Genomic DNA, 26,962 nt, shown 5'->3' on the forward strand with positions numbered 1-26,962 from the left:
GCAAAAACCCTCTCAGTTTCTCATTAGAAAAGTTTAGTGAAATGTTCCTTCCTTCTCCTTCTTGCTCCCTTTTCAGCAGATGTAAATTTTAAACAGTCTGCACAGCACAACCTGAACCCCCAAATCTCTTCAAAGTATAAACTCGCAGAGAACAAGAATTCCACAAAACTTCATTTCCCAATGAACAAATGCTTCAGGAGACATGGCTCTTAAACCTAGTTTATCAATATGACATGACTCCCCGAAATGAAAAGCCTTTGAACACCACCTCCCTTGGGATGCTCTGCTGGATAGCTTTTATCCTCTTTCATAATTCTTACTGAAAGACAGAACTATTGAAGTATACAGAACTGCTACAGGGAGATTGACTGTGGCTATTGTAAATACATCAAGCTGCCAAAAAAAAACCCCTGACATTACTGGAGAAAAATGTGTGACATGATATAAATTCATGTTGACTACTTTTGACTACTTCAGTATAAAGGTGCTATAGAACGGCAAATTATTACTACAGTATTAGCTGGTACAATGAGGCATTAGGAAGAAGAACTGTTCCAGTGCCTGGGGGAAATCAGGAATAAGAATGAATTACAGAAACTGATACAGTCATATACGCCATGTTTTAAGATGTATCTGAAATAAAACTATTACCATAATAAAACTAAATCCATTTTTATTCTGCTTATTCTCTGTAGACAAAATATCAAATATTCTTTCAACAATTAAAAGATACAAAGAATCCAGACTCAATTTAATTTTGAACCCAAGATGATCTGGTGATTCAAAAAAATACAGAATATAACTCAGAGAGGAAATTCAAGCAAAAAAATTACTTACCTTCCTCACAGCCTGTTTTAAAAATGATTGAGCAAAAGCTTCCAACACACAGTTGAGCAAACCTGCCCCCGTGACTGATATTTGGCCTTTTTGTGTGAAGTCTGTCCTAAGAAACAGGAACAGAACATCCTTTTATTTTTCTGTCTACTTAGTAAACACTAAGCGTATGTTAGAAAGTTAGTCTTTGATACCCAAGTACAGGATTAATCTCTTACATTCACACATTTTGTATGACAATCTCAAAGGCAAACACACAGCAGACCAGTGGCATAACAAGATGCTTGTGACTAGCATCTCCCGCCGCCAGCACTGCTGAAGGTCCAGCTGGACTCTGCTCCAGGGAGGACACAAGACACACGTTTACTGGAGAAACCCAAAGAGCAGCAACACAGAGAGGTCTGAAGGAGACACAACAGCTGTCCCCAGAATCATGAAAGCCAACGGCAGACACAGGAAAATACACCTCTACAATTTTATAGAGTCCTCAGGACATCATTCCACCCAAGCAGAGGTGGTGATACCAGTGAGGAGAGGACCCCGCAGTCCCATCCCGGCAGCACGCAGGCGAACCACCATCACTGATGCCCTCGGTGTGCCACTAACATCTTTAATTTCTGTCAATGCAATTCAGTAAAAATGCAGACACATGGAGTTGCAGTGAAGAAGCAGGAGAACATGAGAAGTTTGCCCCAACCACAGAATGGATGTCAGCACTAAAAATCCACCACTGAACTCAGCCGCTTTGGTTGGAATTTATTTATTCATTTTGCAGTTTCACCATTGAGCCTCTTTCTTTTTTGTCCCCTACAAGGAAAATATTGATCTCTAATTGATTTCTGTAGCACGCAGCTAGCAATGCCGCATCATTACAACACAGTCACAGGGAGAAGTCTATTAATGAGATCCAGCTACTAAATTATTGACTAGTTAAGTACAGCAAATTTGGTCTAATTGTTTTCATGATGGGGGTTTAATTAAAGTGTCTTTAGTATAAAAAGTCTAGCAATATTCTTGCTCCGATAGTGTCAGGGAGAGTTTCCAAAGCCTGCATGGCTTTCAAAATTAAATTAAAAGTTACATCCAATGCAAGGCTCTTCAAAAGAGGGAGCTTTTGTACGGAAGATCTTTTTAATTCCCATCTCCAGCTGACAAGCACTGCTCATGCATCACGTGCCTCTCTCCACGTCAGGGAGGCATCTCACCCTGCGCCCACCGCACTGCAAGAGACTGTGGCTCCCTTGGGCTCTCTGAAATGAGGGAAAGTGCTGGGCAATAAAGGGAATCTGATGGCAATTGAGGGATATAACATGAAAAAGCATCAAAATGCTCCTGGCAGGGAGGGGGAAAGCAGTCAAACCAAAACACGCAGGGATGGCAAACAGCACCAGAGACAAAATTCAAGGTACACAGGGATTCTCCACTGTGGAAAACCAGATATAATGTGTCCCGACACATGGAAATTTGCCAGTACACAACTTCAGCATAAATCCAGGCAGCTACAAGGGAGTTTTGCCACTGACTTTCCCTTTCAGTTTGGCACTGTGCACCAGACAACTCTTCCCAGAGCCCTCCCCGTCAATACGGACACTGCCCATCTCAGCTGGGTGGGTAGCAGGCTCATACCTAATTTATGTAATACACACTTTTAGGGTAAGTGCAAATGAATCACTCTAGGAATTTCCAACGCAAACACATATGCGTGCAAGCAGAGGGGAACAGCTGACAAGATTCAGACGGGTTTGATATACCAGCAGTGAAAGCCGTGAGCCCCAGAGCCCTCTGGAGCTGCATTGCGGGGCAGTGCTGGCGAACACTGGGCAGTGCCAGCAAACCAGCCCCAATCCTCTGCAGGCAAACACTGCTCAGGGCTGGACCTGCCCTACCTGCAGCACAGCCTCGCCTGCGGGGACTAACTGGCTTTCTTTGGACTTCAGGCATCAAAAGGAGATGCTTGTCTGTAACAGCAATTAAATCACAGAAACCAAATAAAAAGTGTCACAAAGAAGTTCAGCCAAGAGGGTAACAGGTGCTTTCTGGCCTCTGAATATCCGGATATGCCCCATCGTGCCTTTTTCAATGGTTTATAATTTATTTACAGTAATGTCTGTTTGCTACTAGATCTTTTCAGACTTTTATATACTCTTACTTGGAAGCACCCACAATAATTCACTTTGCAAGAATATGCAGCACTTGGCATCACTGCATTCACATTTATCTAGAACAGAATAACCACCTGATGCTAAAAGGAAGAACTGTTTGGGACTAAGCAAGCATCACTTCAATTGCCCCAGTTCTATTAGGGACACCAGGAATGTCACAGTCTCCCTTCCCTGACTTGCAGCTCTCTCACTGAAAATAATAAATGATGTAACTGCCAATCTCAAACTGGGTGAACTAATTCATGTCCTCTGGAAGAGGTTCTCCTAGGCGCCTAGGGACTGGATTCATAGTTTGATTTTCTACAGCATATTGGTCTACAAAGTAGCTGAGCTGAAGTCAGCACAGACAGTTGTAACTTCATCTGACAAGGGCAGAAATATTCTAGATTCCCATCAACATCATCCCACCACAGGTGGGACCAGGCTGCAGCTCTCCAAAGCAGCAGCTCCGTAATCAACCCCACTGCAAGAGACCTTGCAGAGGCACAGAGCAGGGCAGTGGGTGCCATGGCTGTAACGCACCCAGGGAACACCCACAAAGCAGCCTGCAGCCAGCACCCCAACAACCCCCCAAGCCACCAGCTCCCTGCTGGGCTGGGAACAGGCAATGCCTGGCACAGAGCCCATCACACACCCTTCTAGCGACCTAAAGAGTTTCACAAGGTCGCTATTGAAATCTGCCCAGCAGTGCACAGTAGGGGAGAACAACAAGTTTCTCTCTGTACTCAGGCTACTATCACTCTCATAACACTGTTCTCTTTTTAGGGGCATAATATACAATTTTCCCACTAATCAGGATCACTTGAGTCTCCTCACTGTGTGTTTTCTTATTTCTCTCCACTACAACAGTATGCTGCTAATGTTATGCCCTTTGCGTAATTCCTTCGCCTATTAAAATGTAAATGTCACCGTATGTACACTACATGCAGCTGAAATTTCACACCCGTTTTGGCAGCCAGCATTTGTTAGATCCGATTACCTTCATAAGAACCCTGAAGAGGTGACAGTGGTGTGCACAGGCATGCCCAGGTATCCTTGAACCTACCCAGCCAGGGCTGCATGGCTGAGGGCTGCAGGCTCCTGCAGCCAAGTATTGCCGCTGCTGACCTGCACCGGCACCCACCGCACCTCCAGAGGCACCGGCAGCCCGGCAGGTGCTGCAAACCTGCATGAGCGAACCTGCTGAGGCTGCCATCACACCCTGGCAGCCCAGGTATGCCTCTGCCTTCCCCATTGCCAGTGTGCTTCAAGGTAAGAGTGAGCAGTGGTGATGCCAAACTCGCACAACTCCCCTGCACAAGCCTGCAGGAGCAGACACAGCATGCTAAGGACAGCATCTCTCCTAAACTGGAACTGAAAAGCCTTGAAAATAGGGTGTGAGTGGCCGAACAGCTGCAGTAAATCAGTTTCTACACCAACAGGACCAACATCTACAGCTGCAATGCAAGTCTGATGCAGAGGAAGCCTCAGTAAGGACAGAGGGTCCCAGCAAACTTTTGAAACAAAACATTTTAAAAAGCCAGAGGAACATGTCCTCAAACAGCAATGTCCCAGCATGGGGCTTTCAAAAATGCCTCAGCCACAAGGAATTTAATTTCATCTGAAGTTGCTGGGGTTCTTCCTTAACACCCTTAGAGCTTTCCAAAGTCACATGGACCTTGCTGGACATCCCTGCCACACTTCCCAGAGAACATCACAAGGCAAAAGTAACAACAAATTACAAGAGACACTAGAACAAAGAATTAATGGGGTTGACATCAGCTGGAAATAAATCTTTTTTTAAAGACAGTCACATTATCACATACCTGCTCATTTCAGTGCTATGGAAATTAGAAATTCCACTCTGATCCTGCTGTAAATGTGCATAAAGACATTTCTAGGCTCCACTGTGTACAAACACAAGTCTGTGCTCTCCCAGGCAAAGTCCCACAGCAGCTCACATCTCTGGGTCACAGCGGGCCAAACACCGGAGAAAGAAAATTGTTTGGGAACAAGTACGTTCCATGCCAATGGTGGGCAAGCAGGAGGGAGCTGATAATTTTTAAACTGCTGTCCAAGCATCTGTTGGTAGATGCAAGAGCAAAACGAACACTCTGGCTACACCTGCTGTGCAGGAACAGCAGGGCAGCCTTCTGTAACTGCAAAGCAGCACATAGAAAATTAACTTCCAGCGATTATTTGTGCTCTGGCCAGAGCCTAAGCTTACGTCTGAACAAGCCAGAGGAAAGCTACAGGACATCTACAGCTGCTGCTTCAAATGCATTCAAGACATACCAAAGAAATTGTTATTCAGACCCCTCTCATTGCAAAAGGCAACAGAAAACCCATCTGCAGGGCTTCGGGCCTGCAGCAGCAGCCCAGAGCCAGCACAGGGATGCTGCTGTACCCAGAGGCCAGTACTCACCAGTTTGGATTCTCCAAGCTCTCTCTGAAGACAGACTCCTCACTGAGAGAAGCATACTGTGTCCACGTAAGGCAATGAGTTTTCATAGTCATATTTCTTTTCCGCATATTAAGCCAAGATTCCTCTTCCAAGTAGATGTCGGGCACTTTTAAGACACCGACCTGGCAAACAGAATTACAGCTTTTTAAGAAAAAAAGGTAGAAACACTTCCCAGTACTTTTAAAGTGTTACTAGCCTCATAGGGTAAGACTGAGGATTCAGCAGGAGGGCACAACAGCTGTGGATAGCCCAAATATGAACACTCAAATTGTTCAGAAGCTACTGAAGGCCATGTAAACGCTCCAAAATTTAGGGAAGCGGCTCAGTCCCCAGCCAGGCTTCCAAGACCACTGCAGGCCAACTTACCAGCATCACTTCATGCTTCCTGTCTTGCTGATGACAACTAACTTATGACAAAGAAGGATAAGAGAAGCCACTTCCAAACCGTTAAATGCAAGGGAGCCAAACCCACCAGCTAAACCATGAGGGCAGGAGAACAGCTTGCACCTCTGCCCTGCTCCAGCTCCTTTCTCCCAGGAGGCCTCCTCCTCCTCCAAGAGCCCACTCTCAAACTGAGTGACCTTGATCTAATAAGCGTGGGCTAAAGAAAGGATAAAAATCTCACCATCGGTTTATTTACATTCTGCCTGTATAGGACAATGATATGTTCTCCTTGGCAGGTGAGGCTTGGAAGAGACAAACACATGTTTAGAGGCAAAAACATACAGAGTTGTCAGCACCAGAAAAAGAGGACATGCACACGTTTAAGCATGCAGACAGTGAAATAGTAGTTGTTTGATCATGCATGAATGTAAATGTACTTTTCTGTATACAGACTATCTGCTGCAAGATACTCTGAAAAAAACCCAAAGAATAAATAAGGCAAATTCTCCTCCCATAACAAACTGTGAAGAAAGGGCTGTCACTAAAAGAGACACTAAGGGATTGCACAACCCAGGTTCTAATGTTTTCTACAGCCTTGTCTTATCTTCTTCATTGGAACCCTACGATGCCGTATTTAACTTGCAACATGCTACAGGCACATTAAGTATTCTTTCATTCCCTCTGAATTCACTTACAGAATAGTCTTGTGAGAGATTACAACCCAACATGTTCAGAAGCCATGGATCAGACATCCAAAACACCTGAGCTCATCTTAGAATTACCTAGTTTTTATTACTAGCTGCCACCCTTTTGCCGAGATCCACAAGACTGAGCTTTTGTAAAAATACCATCTACCACACAAAAATCGTATTGACAGCAATATGATCATTATATTGGGATGGGGGGAATGGCTGTACTTTCACCGTGGCCCAGGTAAGCTTTTAAAGCAGCTTTACTTTTTCCAGGTACAAAAGTTGAAAGCCCATCTGCATGTAAAACAACCACCACCACCAGTTACATCTTAGTCTGCTCAAGGCCACAATTTTGTCCATTCAAGTTAAGTATAGAATCGGTTCCTAGAGGGTTTTTTCTCTTAACTTATCTTTTAAAGTAACTCTTCTAATTAAAAAAAAAAAAAAAAAAAAAAAAGAAATCATTTGGAAATGTGATTCTTTTAAACAAGATAAAACACCGTGAAGCATTAAGGTTTTACAACTTGACTAAATTTCTCTAAATAGTTACCTTTCTTAAAATTTCAGGAATTACATTCTGGCATGTTGCAATTCTCCTCCAGTAAATAATCCCTGTAGACAAATCTGATTATAAAAGAAAATCAGAAAGGAAGAGTTACAGCCGCTAGTATTACCATTTTTTAACAAAAGCAAAGTAGTTGAAAGACTTCACATCAGAGCAAATGTGCAAACAGAAATGCTGGCAAATTAACAGAGTGCTGGGGGAGGGGGTCATTTGCTTTGGGGGTTGGGTTTTTTTGTTTTTTAAGTATAACCCAGTACTGCTCCTGCTTTGCCAGACAGAGGGCTCTAAGTAAGACTGCTATGGGCATTCTGTGCTCTGCCTGAGGAGGAAGGCACCTGTATCCATCACTGTAACCCAGACTCCCCTATTCCAGCACACAGTACTAACATTTTACTGGCATTTATACTGGTGCTCCTGGGTAGCAAAGCACACTGCAGGCAGTGCCAGGCTGCATGGGAGCGTGCAGCTACCAGACCAACGTACAGGCTTAGGCTTTAATTTATTTCTATCCCCACCCCAATTTATATTCTCAGGCTCATTCTCCGGGCAAACACACTGTGTACAAGTTTTACAGAACAGTCCTGTCTCATCACACATTCAGTTTTGTATTGAGTTGGACCCAGTGACAAGGACAAAACTATCTATTAGGAAACAAATTACAGTTATTTAGTACCTCCAAAAAAATGGTTGGCTTTTAGAATCACTTTGCCTTTTAATATTTAATGACCCAGATCAAGAACAGAACGCTACTGAACAAGAAGCCAACTGGCAGGCGGCCCAGGTTAAAGACTTCTCTGGGATAAAAAGAGTACCTTCTCGAATAGTTGCATTTGGTGGGATCTGTGAAATGAAAACTTCATGGGGTTTGGTTTTCAGAATTCTTAACAAACACCACATTAATAATATGAAGCACCTCCATGCAACATGGAATAGAAAAGCATTCTCTGGAAAGAGTGGTTTACTGCATTTGAAGAAAACAGCAACAGCAGCACTAATGCTCAGCTTTCTTGAATCCCAGGGCAACCTCACTAACAACTTGGTTAGAGAGCATAAACCTGGAATTAAGAGCCATCATTAAACCTGAGCTGCAAGACAGAACACATCTCTAAATGTATGATAAAGAATTTAGGGACTAAAACTTCACAGAACCATAGAATGGTTTGGGTTGGAAGGCACCTTAAATATCACCCAGTTCCAACTCCCTGCAATGGGCAGGGACACCTCCCACTAGACCAGGCTGCTCTGAGCTACATCAACTCCATCAAAACTTTAATTCCAAAGCGTCTGGGACTAAAAGTTTAAAGTCTACAAGTTATTTCATCCCAAATAGGTATTTGATCAGAGTTCCCATATTAGGAAGAAAGGTTGTTATTTCCACACAAAGTCCTATAGTACTTGTTTCCCACGTGGCTGCACAACTGTTTAACCCACCCTCCCAGAGGCATGTTACTTTAAGTTCCTAATTGCAAGCAATTCCTGCAAGCTCAGCAACAGGAAAACAAAAGGCCATGTGGTACCAGCAGACCTGATCTGACAACTGTGCTCCAGCCCAAGCAGATTTATTTTCCTGTCAATATGATTGGGAAACAGTAACTTCTGATTTTCAGTGTTTCAGGAATTCTGACTGATGAAGCAAGAGACTGACGATGTGTGATGGCTTTCTGAGCATCAGCATCCTACAAGGCCACCACGTGAGTGTGATTCCTGGAACTACCTCCTCATCCAGGAGGTGAAACAGCAAGAGATCCCTCCGAAGGCAGGGATCATGAAAGCTAAGTAGCACAATGCCTGCAGAGCGCCTGAGGCTCGATCCATACAACTCACTGTGCTTCCTTCCAGGGGCCTTACATCTGATCTGTGGAGCACTGCAGATGGAAATCATCACAGAAACACCAAGGAACCATAACACAAAAGAACATCTACACAGAAACAGGCACAACATGTCTGACGGCCCTGGAATAAGCTGAAAATTCAAATACTTAATGCAGTTAAACCCCACACTTTGGGGTGGGGAGTGGACTATATTTTCTTCGTTTTGCTTACACAATGTCCAGCACACAGAATTCCAGGCATGTCTGCAGTGCACGGCTTCTAAGGAAATAGAAGTATTTCATAATTAATTTTAAAGGTTATGAAAAATTTTAACTAGCTCTGTAAAAATATTCAGGCAGCTTACCTGTTTTCTCTTCCACTGTTTCTACAGCTGTGATGTGTTTCTCCATGGGACTGGGATACTGGGATAAAAATGCATAGGATGAAGATTACCACTTCTCATACAGGTAAAAGAAAATCACTAGCTGTCACTTGTCAAGTCAGAAGCACTTGCATAGCTTCTCTCAATGGGCACGAGCCGAGCTGCCTGATACTAACAATCTGCAGTCTCTATTCAGGTTAGCGGAGAGGAAGAATTTAGTAAGATTAGCTTAGTAAGTAAGAATAGAAAATGAACAGAAAACCCACAATCCTGCTATGAGAAAAACTGCTTGAAGGGGGAGATGCTAGCTTTTCCTGCAGCATACAGGCACCTTCCACACACCCTCTGTAGCACAGAAACAAAGACACAAGCTCTTGACCCATATCACGTTTTTCAAACGAGGGCTCTGCAGAGCTTTCAGCAGCGTGGCAGCTCCACGGGCCAAAGCCCCTGCACTGTGGCCGCAGAGAGCCATGGCATCCTGAGTTTCTGCAGCAAGCTCATGCCTTGCCACTGTCGCTAAGCGCATTCAGCCACACAACCTATTTCCTCGAGCAAAAAGCTGGAACGGTACAGTGCGGTGTCACCTGAATGCAGACTCTGGTACGTAACATTTTACTGTCCTGCAAAAGCTGCTGTAAGATTGCAAGGGCAGGACGTCACTTCAGACTGCTGTGTGGGTCCACCCGGGCAGCAGGGCATGCTCTTCTGCTCAGGGGCTGGGGTGCAGGCTGGGGTGCAGCAAGGATAAACGATTGCTACTGCCTGTTCCTGCTCAAGGCAGCCTCATTTTCCTTCGGCCATACAGACGAATCACTTCAAGGCTGGAAGAAAGAGATTCTCATTCCAAGACCCCCACTGAAAAGGAATTATGCCAAAATTATACAGGTTGCCTGTAGGGCAACATCCTATATAAGAAGCATAAGCACAAGAACAGGACTTCTAAGGATTAATAGTCTAGTTAGGAACTTAGAAAACTCCTCTGGCTAGAAACCAGACACAGAAGGCTACAAGTACCTTACTCTCCATTGCAAAAAGTCATCAACATTCACTGAATAATGAACTCCAAATTGTGAAGCACAAGATAATGTATTGATCTCAAGTAATACTCAAAGTTACTGTAACCTCCACACTAACAAAATGCCAGACTGAAGAAATACTGACCACCAGACTGACATAAAACAAAATACAAAGCTTTAGGAAGGGTGGGGGAATTGCATCCTAAGGCTAACTCAGTTACATAATGCAATTATGGTGTGCAATAATAGGTGCTTCAAAATTCTGATATAAAAGAAATCTCAGGTTCCAAGCTAAAAATGTCAACAATTCCAGAATAGGCTGTTCTATAACCCAGCTCTACTACTTCTTGCTGCAGAACATAAGTTGATTTAAAAAGCACAAGGTTTTCAAGTCCTGTTCTATACAGAATTTGGAGGCTTCTCCACAATGTGCTGCTTTCAAATGGCAGGAGTGGCATAATTACATTATCAATGTAACTTACACTCTGTAAGGCCCAATCGTGTGAAACAAAGAGCCATTTACATAAATCTTTCGCTAAATAGCAGGCTCTATTACCCCAGTATTTAAACAGAAATAGACTCAATTTTCTATACTGCACAGTAAAAGAAATAACATTACTAGTCTATAAGCAGATGTAACAGCTAAGAGAGTCTAACAGCCACAAAAATAGTGTTTCCAGCCAGCCATGGCCTCCCTGCAAGGTTTCCATTCCCTGGGGACACCAAAGTTAACAGCACTACAGAACAGAGCTCGCAGCCTGGCTGGTATTTCAGCCTGCAGTAACCCAACTCCGAACCCTGCTGCCCAGCACCAGAGGCACAGGACTCCCAGCCCCATCCAAAGGGCTCCCACCAGCCCAAGGGCTTCAGCACTGCCCTGTCCTTGCCCAAGTGTGCAAATGCACATTGCCCTGCATCACCTCTCCTGCTAAGCAAGGGCACGGGGCAGGCACAGCTGTCACTGCCAGCAGTCACATGTAACACCGGCTCCAGCATCCTCATCCCTACCATCCCCAAATCCCCAACTGTGTCAGGCCGCAGGACTGAGCAAGCACTTCCGAAATTCAGAACTGCCAGAAGAGAGGTGGCTACTACTGTGCTGCTAACCTGGGTTGGGCCCAACAACGGCAGCTTCCCACCACGCTGCCGAGCACACAACTGCTGGCCATGCTCCGCAGGGCACGCCTGCACCAGGAGAGTGGGCTCAGGGTGCTGGGACAGGGACGGGCTGCCCACCCGCTCTCGCCACACATCCCTGGGAGCAATCAGGGCACACCTACTGTCCTCACAGCCCGCACCTGCAAACCAGCACCGGAGAGGGTGCCAGGAGCACCAGGCTACAAGCTGAGAGGATGGCCAGCAACTGCTGGGCAGAATCCGGCCAGGGTGTCGTAGGGCAGCTCTCCTGCCTGCTGTTAGGGCAGCAGGGCAGACAGGCCAACGAGCCTAAACCTCTTCACCGCTTGAGCAGAAACACCCAAGGCTGTTCCCGCATCGCCGACGGCACCGGCCGAGGAGGGAATGCCATCTCGTGGTGCTGCCTGCAAGCGCATGGCACGGGCAGCGTGTGGGCAGCGGTGCGGGCAGCGGCAGGGGCTCCGCCTGCCCCCCAGCTGAGGCAGCGCTCCTCGGCCCCAGCCCCCAGCCTGGCGTGTGCCAAGCTGCAGAAGGGTCCCACCCCAGGGGACCAACACGACCCTCTTGTTGTTCTGGAAAGGCACAGGTGGAGGAAAGCCACGGGGCCTGACCATCGGATAGAGGAGCGCATCTTACCCCTCCGCCTGCTTAGGTACAACCTTCACACCTTGCCTTCGACCTTCACACCTTGCCTTCATCAAATGCATCCCTGGCTGCAGCCGACCTGGCTCCTGTATCTCAGACTGCACCTGGGGAAGTAAGTGCCGAACACTGTAACACAAAATGCTCTACTTCTATGAAAAAGGAAGTTACCCAGGCGAAGTGCACATATTTTGAAAAAACTGAATAATTCCAATGAGTTCCTGTAGTAAATTTCTTTCCAGACTGATTTGCCCATCTTAAAGACATTCCTCCTCCATCACACTAAGAGGACCTCAAGCAAATCAGTGACAGCAGAAGCCACAAAGCTGACTTTGCCTTTAAGCTATCCATAGCTTTGAGATGACTTTTTTCTATCCTAGCTGCCAGTCATGAGTGTTTCCTGAAGATATCAGAGCCCATTTTACACATGTGGCGTGGCAAGCATGGTGCCAGCAGACAGCAGTTTGGAAGCACGAAGACCTCCGTACCCAGAAAGCCCTCAGCACCGCAGCACGGAGGTACCCGAGAGGGTACAGGGTTATCCCTCAATTCACCCCAACAGGAACTGACGTACTTCATTCTCCACTTGCAAAAACCTGGCAATTAAAATTAAAGAATTCTTGTGCTTGAGCTCATTCGTTCTTGCTGCAAACATATTGACTGTTTTCTACAAATAACAAGCAGAACTAATTGCATATAGTCATTATTCTGAATCCAAGGAATTAAGAACTGCACATACCTTTCCAAACTAGAACATGTACGCTCATTTATCAAAAGCAGCAGTTCCTAACCACAGCAATGTTTCTTAGAAGTTATTTGAGGGAAATAGCAGGCCTCTAAAAGCAGCAGAGTGTTTAGAAGCAGAGAGGAATCACTGCAGGTTACACATAATGATTTGTATAAAAATGACATATTTCAAAGCAATGAAGGGCTGGTTTTACATGCAAGATCAAATGGAGCCCACATAAATCAAAATCACAGCCTCAAAGTCTTGCGAAAAATAATAATATTTGAATTCAAAAATATTCTGATTCTTTCTTTTTTAACTGCAAGGAAATGAAGCAGTGACACTGCAAAATCAGCTAAACCTTTCCAGATTCCTCCACTTTGTTATTGGTTTGGGAAAGTGGTAATAGTGAATAAATGTAAATAAATAAATTAAAAAGTCTAGCAAACCTACTGCACGGATTACCTGCTGTGATACAGATCAATAAATACAAAAGCCTTTCAGATACAATTATTTCAAATACAAATCAATTTGTCATGTTTGATTTACAGTTCACAGGCTCACTTTAAAACATCACCTGTGCTAACCTAAAGGCCACGCCAGCAGAACCTGCTGCCCATTCTAGCAGGCTCAGGCCCCTGGCACGGGACGACACTCCCCTTGGCTCCATACGCCACAAATGCCCAAAAAGCCTGGCTTTCTGCAGCTCTGCCTGGGGACTGGCCACACGAGCCCAGGCACATCAGGCAGGTATGACGGAAGTTAATGCCCCTACTTCCACCAGGATTTTTCCTCATCTATGTTGCAGATGCCCGAAAGGCTTACTTGGCAAAGCACCATCCTTCCGACCCATCCAATACATTCCTCAAGACCTCTGCCAGTGCCCATCCTCCCGCACCAACCATTTTCTCTAGAAACATGTGGCAAAGGCAGAATATTTTCTCTAGCATATTTCTGAACTGACATACAAGAACATATACCCCAATATCTGTAGCAGGCTATCCACCTGATTACCACCTATCTCTCACTGATTCTACGTAATGAAACCGGAGGACGTATAAGAGCATGTTTCTAGAGAAGCTGGGTGTAATTCCGCTGCAGAGTGCAGGGATGTTTTAAACCTAACCTCATAACCTGAGAGATGCACAAGCCCACAGTGACACTTTCCACAGCCTTGAGTGGCTTCTCTGCTCCATCCTCATACGTTGCAGCTGATACACAAAGCGCCCCAGTCGAGGCAACACATGGTCTTGGTGGCACAAACACGCCCTTGAAGAACCCTGACTGCTTTGGCATCCTCTTGAGAGCACGTCTGGTTGCACCTTCCCACCCTATTTTGCAGCACAACAACATTCAAAGGTTCAACCTGCAGAGTCACAACAGAAAGAACAAGAGCAGGAGGCCTGAAGTCAATTCTTAACGACAGCATTTATGAGTAACTATGGCAATTATTTTTTCAATCATATCAAATTCCCGGTTAAAAGCATGTGATGCACTTTGCTGCCACACACAAATGAGGATTATTTTAACCTTTCTGCTCTGCGCTTCTGGCTGTCATAATTAACCTCACTATTCACCTCCAACTGCCCTCCTCAAGTCATATGAAAGTATACTACAGAATACAATTTCCATTTGCACTTCTATTTTGGTTCAAATCTTTCACAATGAAAAAGCATTAACTCTGCTTCTCCTCTCACCTTTAATTGCCAAACACTCAAGAAAATCAGCAAAAGGTGGCCCTGCTTCCACTTTTCCATGTGAGTTTGGAATTTTCAAATGAGTATTTCAGAGCACATCCATTGGTTAGCCATAGTGTGGCAGTCTAAACTACATGGTTAGCAAATTTGACTGCCCAAGCTTGCCAGATATATAGCTCAGGATTTCTGCAGCAGGGTGAGAGGGGAAAAAAAAAAAAAAAGACTTTTTTGCCTTTTTGATTTTTGGCGGTTTTTAAGGAAAACCTTAAATACATCTTTGCACAGTCCTACTCTAGGGCAAAAAAATCATAGCTGTAGATGATTAACAGAAACCAAAGAGAAACAGAAAGACTCCAGACTAAGCATCTTTGTCTATATTTACTGTTCAAAGTTCTGGCTAGTGGGGATATTTTGGGGTTTTCCTTTGTAAAAGATTTTCACATACATGACAGTTTGATTTTCAGAACAGGGCATGGCACCACTACAGGGATCCAATTCCATTTTGTACTGAGCCATCAAGCATCAGAAAAAAACAGTCAATCAATTAAAACAAAAACATGCTACCACATCTTTTAGAGATTCACGTTATCGGTCATTTCCTCATGAGATGGACACTGAAGACAAGTGGCTGACCCCACTGAGATCCTGTGCAGAAGCCTGGTGACTTCAGCAAGCCCAATGTTGTCTTTACAGGCTTTCAGCAAACAGGAAAAACTTGTTAGAAGTGCAACATATGTTCTCCAGTCCTACCCTACCCATAAAACCAATCCAGTTTTCAAGGATGTGACAATTCTTAATAAAAAGTTACTTAGCACAGGGCACTCTCTGCCTCCCTGTGCCCAGGGTGGCTGCAGCAGAAGCAAGGATGCACACCACAAGTCGTCATGGCACTGCTGATGAATTAAGAGTCACTGGGACTACCTCAGCTGCAAGTAAGCATGTGGGGCTCTGCTCCACCACCACACCAGCTGGGGCTGCCTCAGGCATCCTCACCGCAGCGCAACACCAGGCAGGTTCAGCTCAGTTCTGCTGTGCATCAGTCGCACAGCCGCCCAGGTGCCAGAGTTGGCTGTGCATCTTGCGAGCAGGGACACGCCAGGTTCCTCTCGGCACTGCCTTTGTCAAAGCCAGACCTCCGTTAACATGAGATGGAGAACTGGCAGCTGGCTGAAACAAAACAAAGCAAAACAAAAAAAATACTCCTTCCTTGTGCTTTAAGTTGTTGCATCAAGGATGAATTTAGCCCAAAGTCAGCATTTGTTTAAACACCTTGTCCGGCTGAGAACATTCACAAACCCATGGGGTTTTGTGCCAAGGAACACCCTGCACAACACAGCAGCTTACATCTATCCTTAATGTTTAAACACACGTGGCCAAAACAAAGATTATGGAGCCCACTCTATTCTTCACCCTGGTGTTCACAAAAAACAGTCACAGCTAGAGGGCAAAAGCCTAGCATCAGCTTGTAATAAGGATTAGAACTCACGCCTATCTCTACGCTGCTGTTCAAAGGAAAACACCAGCAAAAAGGGCAGTTTTGATGCACAGCTTGGAGCTCGGGTCTGAGGGGCAACAGTGCTCACAAGGAAAATTTAGCAGGATGCTGTTTTGCTAGGATGCAACACAGAAACGCTCTTTACCTGCCATTAACACCGCCTTCTGTCACTGCAAAACATTTTCATTTTAAAGCCTACTAAAAAGCATAGGGATTGTTGCACTACTAGGCCAAAAGCCATACTGCACCAAGCCTCAGCGAAGGGGTCAGCATTCTGCAAGGACAGAAAACTAGAATTCATTTCTACTGATCCGATCTTTCTTTCAAACAGATCCCAGCCACCACGGCAGAGCCGCTGGAAGGGCAGGTGCTGCTGTGCTGGCTGTGCGCACCCCTTGTACCACAGGGCAGCCGTGCCAGATCCCCGAGTCCGTCACAGCTCACAGACTCGCACACAACACCAGCGGAGCAGAGCCTGTGGCAGCAGGCAGGATTTGCTGGCTTTCTTTACTGCATCGAAGTCCCTCTTGCATGTTTTGGCCACACCACGCTCTGCAAGCAGCAGCTGGGCTGTTCCTGGCCAAGAAAGGCCACCTGCTTTTCACCACTGCCATAGCACTGCCCATCCTGTCCTCCGCACTGGGGCCAGCACCATCCCCGATGAACACCACCAGGGGCAAGGCTGTGGGACCCACGCCGGGCACCCTGGGGTACCAGGCAGCAAAAAGGAAACCGCTCCGCTCTGGGACTCGGATGCAACTGATGCGCAACCAACGCCTCGGGCACAGAAATGCGGGTTTTCATCTAAGCATAAAGAAAAAGCTCTGATAAAGAGGAAATCCAAGCTTTCAGCTTCAGGAAGGGCCAGCACATGCACAACGCCCCAAAGCAGGACCTGCATGAAGGCTCATCGAGCCCTGCCCCTCCTGCACATCCTGCTCACCCCACACACCCCGCACACCTCGCACAGCCCCGCACACCCTGCTCGCCCGCACACCCCGCACGCCCAGCCCGGGCCAGCTGCCGCCGCTGCGGTAGCACAAAGCAGCCTGGCGGCTTTCTGCGGCCCGGCCCCGCTCCGGCGCGTTGCCCACGCCGGTTTACTCTCCCACTGACAGGATTTACGGTTTTCCACGCGGCCGCCGCGCCACAAAGGCCGCTGAAGAGAGAACGGGGCGGAGCCGGAGCTTAAGGCGGCAGCCAGAGCCGGGCAGGGGGCCCCGGAGCGGGCGCAGCCCGCGGCCCGGCCCCGCCGCCGCCGTGAGGCGCTCCTGCAGACCGGCAGCGTCCGCGGAGGCGGGGCCGGGCCCGTTACCTTGCGGAGGTAGCTGGCCACCACCTGCTCGAAAGGGTACCGGTACACGCGGTGCACCTTCACCGTCACCCCCATGGCGGGTCCGGCCCGGCCCCGCTGCTGCCCGCCCCGCCCCGCGGGCCCGCCGCCGGCCTGTCCCGCCCCGCCACCATCTTGTGTGCGGCCGGCGGCCGCCTCGGGCTGCCCGGTGGGGCTTCCGCGGGCCGCAGCAGCATCCCCGGGCCGGGCCCGCACCGTTGGGCTCCGTGGGGTGCCCCGCGGCACAGCGTCGCCACAGCTCGTGGGACCATTTAGGCTGGAAAAGGAAAAGATGAAGCCCAGCCACAAACCCAGGGAAGGAAGAGAGCGCATCCGCCGCACCGCGGCCTTGGTGCCTCACAGCGGGCCTGGGCCTGCCTGCAGGCCATGGCGATGGCCCGGAGCAGTGGTGGCCCTGGGCAAGTCTGTTCTCTTGACACTGCTTTCCGAGCCGGAGGACACACGGGCAGCGCTGCCTGGGCGGCCAGCAAGGGCTGTGGCTGGGATCGCGCCTCAGGCCTTGGCCCTGCTGGAGCTGCAGCCCCAGACCCGCGGGGCCAAAATCCAGCAAAGCAGTAAAAGTAACCCATAGCCTTGACGCGATGCTTTAGGAAAGCTCAAACCTTTGTTTCACATGAAACAAGAGAGCGTTTATTGGGCAAATTGAGTCAGTGTATTAGCAAAAATAAAATGAGCACATTGAAGCGGAGGGAGCAAATCCAGGTGGTGCTGCTGGGATCGCGTCTGCTTGCAGCCCAGCCCTGACGCTGTATGTGGACAAGTGCCATGGCCCCCAGCCCGCTGGGCCAGCAGGACACCAGGCTACACCAGGGAAAGCACAGCTGGCTGCCAGCATCGCCACAGGGACGTGTCAGGATCGATGGGAATAGCTGACACACCAGGAGGAGTAATGGTGGTTGAGACATAATTACCAAAGAACAATAAATACTGATTTTATAAATGGGTATTTGCATCTAGTTTAATTGTAAACAGTAAACTATCAGGCAACAACTTTGCCTGGTAGCTTTTTTCTTATCTTAAGCCAGCAATTTTAAACAAGCCAAACAAACTATGAGATCAAACAGGTCCAATTTGAGGGAAGAGATCCGCTTGACAACAATTTCTGATTTGTGAGGTCTCGCCTGCCCTCAATGAATACCTCAGGGACTACATTTTTTTTGTATTGCAGATCCTGATAGGATAAATGCAGCCAGCCAAGTATCTGCTCTGGATTTATGCACATTTTCTGAAAAATAAACCCTCAGTACCCACTGAACAATTTCAGTAGGAGACATAGAAGTCTAAGACTTAAAACAGCATTATTTCTAATAATTTAAGTTTTTGTAGAGAAATCTTATAACCTACCATAGGAAAACAAACTTGGCCATAAACTACCCTGTGTAAGCTTGCAACCTCAGCACGAAGTACATGTGAGCAGTCTCTTACCTCATCAGAGTCTCAGAGGCAATGTGCAAGTTAAGGCTGCATTAACATTACTTACGAATATAAAATGAAACAGGTTAATACTTTGGGAAAAAAATAGTTTCCCCTGTTTGCCTCAATTCCTTGAATCCCCTGTGTTCTCTGCCACCAGTGGCAGCCTGCAAAGTATCCCCATATCATTGCTTCACCTCAACTAATTACAGTTTACCTTCTGCAGATTACAAAACGGGATTAATATTAAGCAGCAGAAGTCCTGCTCACCATCAGCCTGATCCTGAAAAATGCTGAGCATCGTACAAGGGAATTTTGGTTCAGCAGTTCCTCATAAGTAAGCTGAAAACTTAATAACCACTATCTATAACAATAAATTATTGTTCATTTTTTTATAGCTCCAGGTTCAGAAAGGGTTTTCAATTTTCCCCATGAATCAGACCTCAAAGGAGTCATTGTGTCCACTAAAGCAGATATAAGAGTCGGCAAAATCTTCAGGAAATGCTTGTGACACTGCAGGGAAAGTAAAGAGTTAACTGCAAAAAACAGTGTAATTTTAAAACATTCAGCAAATTAAAACCATGGGGAGGCACTGCTTTGCTGTTGTCATTACAGACTTTACACCCTGACACATTACTGACGTGCCCAGACTGCACCTACTTCTGCTGCTTTTAATGATGTTACTGGAGTGCCTGGTGGGTCAGGACCTGGCTGTGCCGGGCACCAAACACCTGACTGAGGGCTAGTGCCAGCAAATTCAGGCTGGGTTCCAGATGCCAGAGACATTTACAGAGGTGCTTAATTTCCAAACGCTGATAATTTCCTCTACTGTCAGGGGATATGCTCACCATGCAGACACTGGGATCTGGCCTGATTTGAAAGTTAGACAGGTGTATGTAGCAGGCAAGAGGGACAGTCAGTAGCAGAGGTGTGGTGGTGAGATATGTATCATGTGCCTTTCCCTTGTCATTATAGTGAGGCTGCTTGAAGGTTAAATAAACCAGTTTTTAACACAATATTGCTGTGGTGCCTGTAGCCTGCTGCAGGGGTGGCAGTCCTGGTCAGGCAGCGCAGATCTGGCAGGGCTGCAGGCCTCTCTCGTTGCAAGCTGGACATCGGAGAGCCCTGTAGGACTCTCTGAATCTGTTTGCCAGCATTGAAAACTTGCTTCCATGGCACAGTGAGCAAGGAGCTGAGCCTGACCCTTTACACTGGGAACAACCATGTTCAGCATCCCCTTCCTGAAAGAGACAGACCACAAAAAGAAATCTGTTACTGGATATCAGACACCAAAGTCAGCAGCCTACCTGAAAGAGGGAAATCCTGTCTTCTGGTCTTTTAAGTAATTGTTGCTCCTGACATGCCACTCTCATGATAACGTTCAGCTCTGTACAGCAAGATATTCAAGAAAAAGGCCCCTGTATATCTGGGTACAAGCTGTGGATACTTCTAGAAAATGAGAAGTTAATGTGACTGCGCTTATGACACAATTCATCTTTCTCCTCCTGCAAGGGTCCACATAGCTCCACCCATATTCCTGTCATTTCTTAACACATCCATCTTCTCAGCTCTGTATCCTCAGTTTTGAGTTTCATTTCTTCAAGCATTTCTTCTCACCCTCTCCCCCCCCCCCCCCCCCCCCCCCCCCCCCCCCCCCATCCCTCATCACAGACAAACACAGCTTCTTTCAAGCTGTCCCTAGTGCCTGCAACTCTTCCCCCGGGGTGCCAGACAGCCTCTTTCAAATCTCATCTTAAAATTCACTGCTTCCACTGAGCCCACAAATTATTAAATATCTGCATCAGAAGAACGTAGTAGCATGGCATAGGTTTGTCCCTTTGATGTCAGGTTCAGAGTCCTGCATCATTCCTCTGCAGCAGTTCTACTTTACATGGCACTAGAGAATGAGGTTTTAACTAAGGTATAGGCAGCTGGTGCCAGATATGCTTCATGTTGGTGCCTACTTATAAATTTCATAGTCCAAATTAATTGACTTCTCAGAAGAATAACCTTACTGTGACTTGGTCATCTTTAAATGAATGTTCATAATACCAGTGTATACAAAGTCCAGAAGTATTCTAAAAAAAATAATAATATCATAGTTTTAGGACCTTCAGGTTTTACTTTTTGTTCCCCAGACATCAAGGAGAACGGAAGTACATTGCTGAGTTTTCCAAGGTTAACAGATTTCTCTGGAATGTTGCCTTACAGGAGCTGTTGTCCTTCTCCAAAGCACGCTGCTCCAGTGAGGGCGACTGGAGGAAGACAGTTACCTTTTGAAGGTCCTTTCTGACATATTCCTCCAAAAGTCAGAAGTGATTTTTTGATGACTCTGATATCTGCTGATAGATGGGGTGAATCTTGGCTTTTACATTAAAGCTCTCTTTCTGAAAATCAAGTTTATTTCAAAACTGACAGAGGCCAAAATGCCTACTTAGTTTCTCATGGCTGTTTCCAGTTTTCATGGGGTGTTTGTGCAGGTGAGCCATAAGCAAGGCTGCTGGTTGCAGACAGACTGAGGCAACCTGTACTCGGCACAGGTTGGTCTCAGATCTGCAAAACTGTAATACTTTGCATTTGCCCTGCACGACATTATGTTTTGTGGGATCAAATTATGGTCAGACTAATTTGGATTCTGACCAACAAAGACTAACCCATGAGAAAACAAGTGGAAGGCACAATCTTATTTCAGCTGATATTAAAATTTTAGCCTCCAGCAGTCTCAACCACAGAGCAGCTGTGTTTAGCCTTGTCAGGCTGGAGAGACTCCGGCCTGCTCTTATTCCACTGGGAGATGGCGATGAAGGATGGACCTCAGCCAAACTGCATAAATGTCAGTGATCTCCAGGGAAAGAATCAAGTGGGAGGCATGAGCATCTGGAAACACAGCAGCTGTCCCCAGAGCACAAACTGCAGTGCAGCATTGATTGGTTATCTCCCGAGTGGAAAGAGGAGCAAAGTGATGCTTTAAACCCAAATTTAGTTAAGTGCCAGATACAGATGGGCCTTGGGTGGGAATACTCAGTGGCCTGACTAGGGCTGAAAGACCCAAAAGCCTTAGGCAAAAAAAACCACTTCCCATTTTCTCTTACCTGCACATACTGGTTGCAGGCAAAATTTTTGTCAATGTCTTTTCTATGTCCACCACCAAATCTTTCTTTTCTTTCCCGGTATATGAAGGTCCAGTCATTTATTCCCTCAGTCTGGATGAGTCTTCTCATGAGCTCTCTCTGGTCCATTGGCGCACGGACGATTTTCAGGTTATTAGTGTAGATTATGATCTTGCCAAAATCTATAATTGGGGAAGCCTGTAGAAAGATTGTATCAGTGTCTCGCCTGTATAAATACACTCTGCAAACACTGATGATCCCTGGGCGTTTAGAAGATCCCCTTCACCCAATGATCTGCTCAGCTGGCTCTGCAGCACAAGCCAGCTCCCCAACACCACCCAGTGCACCAAGCAGAATGGCAGTGGAGACCCAGCCCTAATGGGCTATGGGATCAGACCAAAACGTTGGGTCAAGTCTTAGTAGCCTCACTTTAATGTTATGTTCTGGATGCGGAAAGCTTTCTGGAATGTAAATTCTCATTCTAACCCATATGCAAGAAAAAAAAAAAAAAGAAAAAAAAAGGCAAAACTCCAAGACCAGTGGTGTTGGCATATATGGAGAAGCAACCTCCTCAGTGGGGACTAACCTACATTTCTATGAAAGCTGAGTAGTTGGAGTGCAGGCATAGAGAGGGGTTTTCATGTTTTTGGCCAGAAGTAGAAATTCCCCATGATGGTGACCTATTCTTCAGCCTATCAAAGCGTTTTTCAGATTTTGAAGAAAGCTTTTCTTTGAAATTTATTAATGCTGGCAAAAAGGTCAGATGATAAAAAAACCCCTCGTTATCTAATGCTGAATTGTGTTCCTAACAATGAGGAACCAGTCTAAATAACCATCTGTAGACACACTTGAATTTGTATTCTTTTCTAACGATTTTAAAGCTAAACTTGGTATGGTCAAACCTTTCTCTGAAAGCAGCATTTTGCTTACCTGGTCCCCTTTTCCCTTTGCACTAGGTATCCTATGGCAGTCACCATAGCCTGTTGTTTTACACACTCTTCATATTTCGCTCTGTTTAAGTATCCGTGTCAAGAAACTATGCAAAAGATGTTCTCCTGGGAAAATACCCTACCAGAGTCACATCTGCTGACATGAGATGGCTGATGGCTCTCCTGGCACTTGGGCACCTGCTTCTCTTTGGGGAGAAGGGGGGGGGGGGGGGGGGGAGGCAGGTGAGCACAAACCCTCACTATTAGCAAAAGGCTTTAAAAGCCTTGTATTTGTTACACAGACATGGTGTCTCCACATACCAAACACATGCTGATACAAAACAAAACCAGTACTGGATAGCATGATTACTCGAAGTGTTTATGGTTAGGGAAACTAGGGAAGAGATGAGCATTACCCAAGAATGCAGAACAAATTAATGGTGTGGATAAGATCACATTAGTGCTCTGCCTTTAGGCAGGAGAGATTCATTGTGGTTTGATATTTTCGGTTAAACTAGATGTCCAGTGTATCAGCTAAATATAGTTCTGATATCAGGCATCTGGGTTTCCTGTGTGCAACTGTGATCAGCACCAAGAACTAACAGACTTTTAAGGTACTCAAATCAAGGCCATAAAAAGCATTTTAAACTTTTTAAAGCACTTCAGTCTCTTTAGTTATGCAAGTGCCAGAGTGACATTCCTTATTTACCCAAAGACCACAACGGATGATGACACAACTTTCTTTATATCGCAGCAGTTGGTGTACCTGAGTGACCTCACACTTCCCTCTGGGGATACACTCAATTCTTGGCCTTTCTGCAAGCATCTGGGGCACCACCAGCAGACAGGCACTGCAAGACAGGGCAGGGGGGAGAAGGCAGATAGGGGACAAACAGATGAGGGGGGGGAAAACAGACCACAGGCTGACTTGTTTGCTGGCACTAGCTGCTCACTGTGCAGCCTGAACTGGAGCTGAATGAGCTGTCTCCCAGGCAAAGGCCAGGTACTGATTCAGCAAACCAGCTTGCCTCACACTGTTCTTCCTTTTTATCATCTTTTCTCTGAGCAGACTCGCATCAGGTTTTAGAAATCTACTTATTATATCAGTATAATGTACTCTATTTAGTTTGCATATCGGCGTGATGTGGCTGTGTTATCAATAGTGCTGATATGCCATCACTGTTACATGAATTGCTTAGTTGGTGCAGCTAGATTTGATAAAACCAAATAGCAGTAAAAGATACATAAATCTAATTTGACAGGATAAGAAAATGAACATAATCCCTGTGTATTAATCAATTTAACATCTATTACACACGTACTGTCTTTTTAGTAGGACTAAAGAGACACTTCTGTATCAATGACATTAATTATATGTCAACAAAATATCCAGCGAAACTAAGCCGGGAGTTTAAAAGTAGCCAAAGGGGAATTCTGACTTGCCAGAGGATGCCTAGCTCGGAAGCTCACTGGTATGCTGCTGCCGGTGGCACTAACCTTTTTGCCAGCTGAAGTCATGCAACTTTGATGTGTTAGATGTAACTAGTTAAGATAATACCCACCTTACATTTGACTGCTTTAGATGCGTTAGGATTACTATGCATAGATATTGATATATATGGCAATGTTATATCTTACTCTACAAAATGGAGAGATGTAAATCAATCCAGTGAGAAGACGGAGCACAGCTAGCTAGCAGATGCTGTTCACTTGCTGACTGCACTGCTGCAAAACACACAGATCCTGCCATTTGAAGAGTAAGCAGAACACAGAATTTGTGGGATAGAGGCTGAAGATTTACAAGATTTAAAATCCTGGACTGACAAAACTGAGTTTTATCTGAACAAGGTTCCAATTTGAGACTCCTGTTACCATATTACTATAACAGTTGTTTAGTCCAAAGTTGGTTTCCAAACAGTTTGACAGCCCTGGGCTGACATTACTTACCTTGCAAAGGCTGTCGCTAGACTGGTAGTCACTGAGGAGAGGTGAGTTACTGGTGAGACCATATTTCTTATCCTCTTTGAATATGCTGATCCGCTGGGCAGTCATCTTGGCTGTCGAGTAAAACCTGCTTTCTGGCATTTCCCCAGCCCCACAGAAATGGTCCCCTGGCTCGAAGCTGTGGCGCAGAAAGTGCCGAGTGCGCTCTTTGGCTGGGGGCTCGAGTGCCTGCCCATCTTCATAGACTTGTTTTAACACTCTACCACTGTAAGCTGATGATATTTTGAACCTCACTTTGCGGGGCCTTCCTTCATGCCGCTGATTGAGTTTCTTCTGGTGCTCATCCATTATTAGGATTTCAAGCTGCAGGTCCTGGAGATCAACAGCAAGAGCTTTGGGTCCAAAAGAAAACTCTCCCCAGCTTCTCCCAGCCACACAATGTATAATTCAAGGTTTCTAGTAGTCCCTCTCATCTTACAGCAAAACTGACACCACTGTATTAAATATTGATAGATATTCACAAAGAGAAAATATCGATGGTAGTGAAATATGAGGCAGGTTAGTGAATAGTGGATAGGCTGGCTTACCGCAAGAGGAAAGGGGTTAACTTGGGGAGGACAGAATTAAATAGGAAACTTTGCCCATGTTCTGAAACCATGGAAATGTTTCTGCTATGTGATGTGATAAGAACTACCCCAAATACACCATCCCAGCAGCTCTTCACAATTTTCTGACAAGGTGAGAAGTTAAAAAGACAGGTTCACAGAAAAAGCAATCCAGCTTCACAAATAGCAAAATGCGAATAATTCCTCTTCCATTCTTGCACCAAAGCCCCGAGAGTACAAAGCTCCATTTCATTTTGATCCAAATGTGTTCCTTTACAGGTTGGTGGAGATCTAATTAAGATTTTCTCTCTCTTTAGCTTTCAATCCCTATTTGTAATTCTTGCTGCCTTTTCAGGGCCTTTTGACCATTCTAGGTTTGCTTTTCATTTTTAAGACAGTCACCTACCGAGAGCCACCGAAGACCCAGCCCTCTGCTCATGTGCAGTCCTGTGCAGGCGCCCGGGGAGCATGGCAGTGCAGCCATTCTGATTCCAGTAGGCAAAGCAGCGGTTTGCAGAGGGGCTGAGCAGAAGGGATGGGGCCCCTGGCTACCCTGGGGAAGGGCCGTCTGCCTCCGGCAGGTCTCTGCTTGGTGCTGGTTACAGCCAGCCTCGCTCAGCCGCTGGCTGAGGGGCTTGAGTTCCTCGACACACACACAAACCTCCATCCTGATGGCAGTCACCCAAGTTACCGTCCCTTGACAGCTGTTGTTAGAGGTGCCTGCTGGTTATGGCGAAACTGATACCTTACCAGCGTGTGCTTTGTGACTGTCAGAGCGGGGCTCGCTCCCTGCACCATCCCCTGCTGCGCACGCAGGGCTTGGCTTTCCTTTTGAGGGAAAAAATGAAGAGTGTGTTTAGTGCAAAATGCATCAAGAGGGTAACTGCTGTCTGGGTTTTAAACATCTCCTGATACCTACTTGTACCAAGTACACGCAACAGGAGTAAAGTCTTTCAGGTGCCAAGATTTCAGTAAATTTCCACTATTAAATGCAATTTCATTGAGTGGGAACTTCAGCTTTCTGACTACATCCTGCCAAGGCTATGTTCTTTTAATTCAAACCTAGTGCTTTTAAAGATTAATATTGTCAATAGATTGATTTATTATATTTATTAAAAGTTTCTTCATTAAACACTAGGACAACAGTTTAGAAGGCTGTATATTAATAATACACCATATAGACCTTCCAACCAACCAGCCAGCCTTCAGGTGCCAAAAACAGTTTCTGTTGTGACAGACATTGATTTTGCAGCTTCCTTGGGCTGCTGAAAGCCTCACTGTAAGTACACATAAAAGATGTATATTCCACCAAGAGAACATGCACGAACATGCCTGGGTAAACATACAGCCACAGATACGCCCTTTTCATTTCCAAAACACTATTATAATGTTCATGTCAGTCTCCTATCCTATCTCAAACAGGAGGATCTTGCATTACGTGAAAACTCTGATTTGCATGAATCAAACTCAGCTCATACTGCATTTTCTTGAGAAGCTTGATCTATCCCTTTCTCTTCTAACTCCTGTGTGAATCAGGCCTCAGCATTACTGCTTCTTCAAAGGTACACCAGCAGTCTTAATTTGACATAAATCATATTTTGTAAGATGCCTTAATT

The 26,962-nt window shown here is 45.9% G+C and overlaps 2 protein-coding genes across 21 annotated transcripts in view; both read right to left on the reverse strand.

Moving 5' to 3' along the window:
• PRELID2 (PRELI domain containing 2) overlaps positions 1-17,416 on the reverse strand; it is a 79,171-nt gene extending 61,755 nt beyond the window's left edge. For 5 of the 18 annotated variants that reach the window (XR_005105655.1, XM_037396716.1, XM_037396715.1 and 2 more), the window contains exons 1-6: positions 17,307-17,412; positions 9,257-9,314; positions 9,124-9,171; positions 7,066-7,139; positions 5,401-5,561; positions 838-943 (exon numbers count right to left, since the gene is read on the reverse strand). Coding sequence is in view for 17 of the 18 variants with exons in the window: in XM_037396716.1 (XP_037252613.1) it covers positions 838-943; positions 5,401-5,561; positions 7,066-7,139; positions 9,124-9,171; positions 9,257-9,314; positions 17,307-17,381 (522 nt within the window). In the remaining variant the exon portion in view is untranslated. The other 13 variants (XM_037396705.1, XM_037396704.1, XM_037396701.1 and 10 more) reach the window with 13 other exon arrangements.
• A 104-nt stretch (positions 17,417-17,520) lies between these two features.
• Positions 17,521-26,962, reverse strand: part of GRXCR2 (glutaredoxin and cysteine rich domain containing 2) — a 53,780-nt gene continuing 44,338 nt past the window's right edge. For all 3 annotated transcript variants that reach the window (XM_037396721.1, XM_037396719.1, XM_037396720.1), the window contains 3 exons: positions 24,745-25,113; positions 21,851-22,066; positions 17,521-19,999 (listed from right to left, as the gene is read on the reverse strand). In XM_037396721.1, the coding sequence (XP_037252618.1) occupies positions 19,820-19,999; positions 21,851-22,066; positions 24,745-25,089 (741 nt within the window). In that variant the 5' untranslated portion in view covers positions 25,090-25,113 and the 3' untranslated portion in view covers positions 17,521-19,819. The remainder of the gene's footprint in view (positions 20,000-21,850; positions 22,067-24,744; positions 25,114-26,962) is intronic.

The sequence above is a fragment of the Falco rusticolus genome, chromosome 8 (genome assembly GCF_015220075.1).
Source record: "Falco rusticolus isolate bFalRus1 chromosome 8, bFalRus1.pri, whole genome shotgun sequence".
In the NCBI taxonomy this organism is placed as follows: domain Eukaryota; kingdom Metazoa; phylum Chordata; class Aves; order Falconiformes; family Falconidae; genus Falco; species Falco rusticolus.